This window comes from Aegilops tauschii, chromosome 3 (assembly GCF_002575655.3).
Source record: "Aegilops tauschii subsp. strangulata cultivar AL8/78 chromosome 3, Aet v6.0, whole genome shotgun sequence".
NCBI lineage: Eukaryota > Viridiplantae > Streptophyta > Magnoliopsida > Poales > Poaceae > Aegilops > Aegilops tauschii.
In genome coordinates, this window is record NC_053037.3 from 173,946,478 (window position 1) to 173,949,781 (window position 3,304).

The 3,304-nt window shown below is 56.9% G+C and overlaps 1 protein-coding gene across 1 annotated transcript; it reads right to left on the reverse strand.

Moving 5' to 3' along the window:
* Window positions 1-485: 485 nt before the first annotated feature.
* LOC141042813 (uncharacterized) lies at window positions 486-1,195 on the reverse strand. Its single transcript, XM_073511709.1, has 2 exons — window positions 1,039-1,195; window positions 486-895 (listed from the first exon to the last, which is right to left on the reverse strand). Exons 1-2 carry the CDS (start codon window positions 1,193-1,195, stop codon window positions 486-488), a joined length of 567 nt encoding a protein of 188 aa, XP_073367810.1.
* Between the last annotated feature and the right edge of the window lie 2,109 nt (window positions 1,196-3,304).

The window sequence follows — 3,304 nt, forward strand, 5'->3', positions numbered from 1 at the left end:
GGACAGCCGCACTGCAGTTTGTGGCCGGGTCAGGGACTTGGGCATTTAGAATAGGCAAATTACTTCAGCCGCTTAAAGCGTATGCTAGTCAAGCGAGAAGCCGTCCGGCCGGCTGCTGAGCAGCCGGACGGGGGAAGCGAGAGGCCGGCTTGGCCTAAATCAGCGTTCTTCCTTAGTCGTTTTTCATGTAGACAGCGTTTTCAGCCTTTAGCTCTTGCCAGCCAGACAGTCGCACTGTGATCTATGGCTTGAGCGAAGAGAGGGCTTTGGTGTCGGCACATTACTTAAGATGACTTCGGATGATGCCAATTAGGGCCAAGTCGGTGAGCCCCCGGGCCGGCTGACCGGACCCGGGCAGGGCGAAAGAATGAATATTCATACATAGGAGAAGCTCATCATAGAGATAAAAAGGTAGCCCCCGAGTGCACCTCGGGGTACCTGTTGTCTTCACTTAGTACAAACGATAGTGTGGTACATAAACTGCATCAACTGTAAAACGGGCGGAGAAGGTTCGCATTCCATGGACGCTCCAACTCTTGGCCGGCTGTGTCCCTCTTGCGTGCCCTGGGCTTCTGTTCATCGATTAGATAGTAGGAATCATTGCCCAGGGCCTTGCTGACGATGAAGGGCCCCTCCCAAGGAGCCGAGAGCTTGTGCTGGCCGACTGTTCGGTGGATCAGTCGGAGCACGAGGTTGCCCTCACGAAAAGCACGCGGCTTGATCTTCTTGTTGTGGTAGGGGCACAGGTTCTGGTGGTAGATGGCGGACCGGCTGAGTTCCAGCAGCCGGGCCTCTTCAAGCAGATCGACGACGTCTTCGCGTGCCTCCTTTGCTTCCGCCTCCGTGTACAGGGTGACGCGAGGCGAGTCGAACTCGATACCATTGGGATGATCACCTTGGTCCCGTACACGAGGAAGAAAGGTGTGAAGCCGTTTGATCGGTTTGGCGTGGTACAGAGACTCCAAAGGACGGCCGGCAGCTCCTGGATCCAGCAGCCGGCCGAGCGCTCCAGTGACTCAACCAGCCGTGGCTTGATGCCGGATAGAATGAGGCAGTTTGCCCGCTCCACCTGGTCGTTTGACTGCGGGTGAGAAACCGATGCGAGATCCAGTCGGATGCCATGTGCCGCGCAGAAACTAGCCAAGGCGCCATTGGCGAAGTTCATGCCGTTGTCGGTGATGATGTTGTGCGGCATGCCGTATCGAATGTTGATATCTGCGATGAATGTGACGGCTGTGGGGCCATTCAGCTTCTCGATCGGTCTCGCCTCGATCCACTTCATGAACTTGTCCACGGCGACCAGCAGATGGGTCATGCCACCGCGTGCTGTCTTGAATGGGCCCACCATGTCCAATCCCCATACGGCAAACGACCAGGTGATGGGAATAGTCTTGAGGCCTGAGGCCGGCTGGTGCTGCTTGGCGCTGAAATGCTGGCACCCCTTGCACTTCCGGACCAACTCCTTGGCGTCGTCCAGAGTAGTCGGCCAGAAGAAACCATGGCGAAAAGCTTTGGCAACGAGGGCTCTGGAGACAGCATGGTGGCCACATTCGCCTTGATGGATGTCCCTGAGGATTGCAATGCCCTTCTCCGGCTCGACGCAGCGCTGGAAGATGCCAGTCATGTTGTGCCTGACGAGCTCTCTATTGATAATCGTGTATGCGCCCGCCCGACGTTGTACCTGTCGGGCCAACACTTCGTCGACTGGGAGCTCGCGACTCACCAGAAAGTTGAGGATGGGCTACGCCCAAGACAGGGCTTCCACCACCGTCATGACAGCAACCGGCGTTAGGGTGGCTGGGTTAGGAGGCCGCGGGTTGGAGCCGGCCGCTCCTTGTTTCGTCGTGGAAGTCCCCGGGCCGGCTACAGCAGTCCCCAGGCCGGCTACAGCAGTCCCAGGGCCGGAATCTAGAGTCCACAGGCCGGGTTTAGACGCTGCAGCCCCCGGGCTGCCTGCAGAAGTCCCCGGGCCGGCTGCTGAAATCCCCGAGTCGGCTGCTGAAATCCCCGAGCCGGATCCAGCTGCTCCAGGGTCAGCCGGCATGAAGATGGATTCCGATTCCGGCGAAGGTTGGATAGACAGTTGGCGCAAGCACTCGAGGGAGATGCCGGCTGGGATGGCCTGCCGGGTGGAGCCAATTCATGCCAGGGCGTCGGCTGCTTCGTTGTCGACCCGTGGCACATGGATGAACTCGCACCCATCGAAATGCCCGCTGATCTGCTGGACTAGGAATCGGTAGCTGGCCATGTTGGCGTCCTAGTCACAAAAAGATGGTTGGACCACAAGGTCCGAGTCGCCGTAGCACAGGATCTGGCGGATGCCGATCTCTTTGGCCAGCCCGAGCCCATGGATGAGTGCCTCGTACTTGGCCACGTTGTTGGAGGCGGCGAAGTGGATCTGGAGTGTGTACTTCAGCTTGTCGCCTTTGGGAGAGGTGAGGACGATGCCGGCTCCCAAACAGGTGCGCATCTTCGAGTCGTTGAAGTGCATCCGCCAGTGCGTGGAATCCGGCACTGGCGGCAAGTACTGGGTCTTGGCCTAGTCGACAAGGACGTCGGCCAGCGCTTGGGACGTGATGGCGGTACAGGGCTGGTAGTGGATGGTGTGGGGAGCCAGCTCGATGGCCCACTTGGCCACCCAGCTCGAGGCATCTCGGTTGCCGATGATCACGGCAAGAGGGGTAGTGCAGACGACCGTGATGGAGTGCTCCTGGAAGTACTGCTTCAGCTTCTTGGCGGTGAGGTACACGTTGTAGCACATCTTCTGCTAATGGGGGTAGTTCTGCGTGGAGGCGGACAACACCTCGCTCAAATAATAGACCGGCCTCTGGACTGCGCCCTGCTGGCTTCTGGGCATTTGATACGTCCATTTTGCATCATGTTTTCTTACTGTTATTTATAATGTTATTCTCCATAATAATGCTTTTTGGAGTAGTTCTAATGCGTTTTCTCTCATAATATGCAAGGTATACACAAAGAAGGAGAATTCCCGCAGCTAGAAATCTAGACCTTGAAAAGCTACATCAGGCTACCTATTCTGCACAACTCCAAACAAGCTGAAACTTCACGAAGATTTTTTATGGAATATTTGAGAAATATTGGAGCAAATAACTACCAGAGGGGGCCCACCAGGTGGGAACAACCCACCTGGGCGCGCCAGGGAGCCCAGGCGCGCCCTGGTGGGTTGTGCTCACCCAGGCCCACCTCCGGTGCCCATCTTCTGATATATAGGTCATTTTGACCTAGAAAAAAAATAAGGAGAGGACTTTCGGGACGGAGTGCCACCGCCTCGAGGCTGAACTTG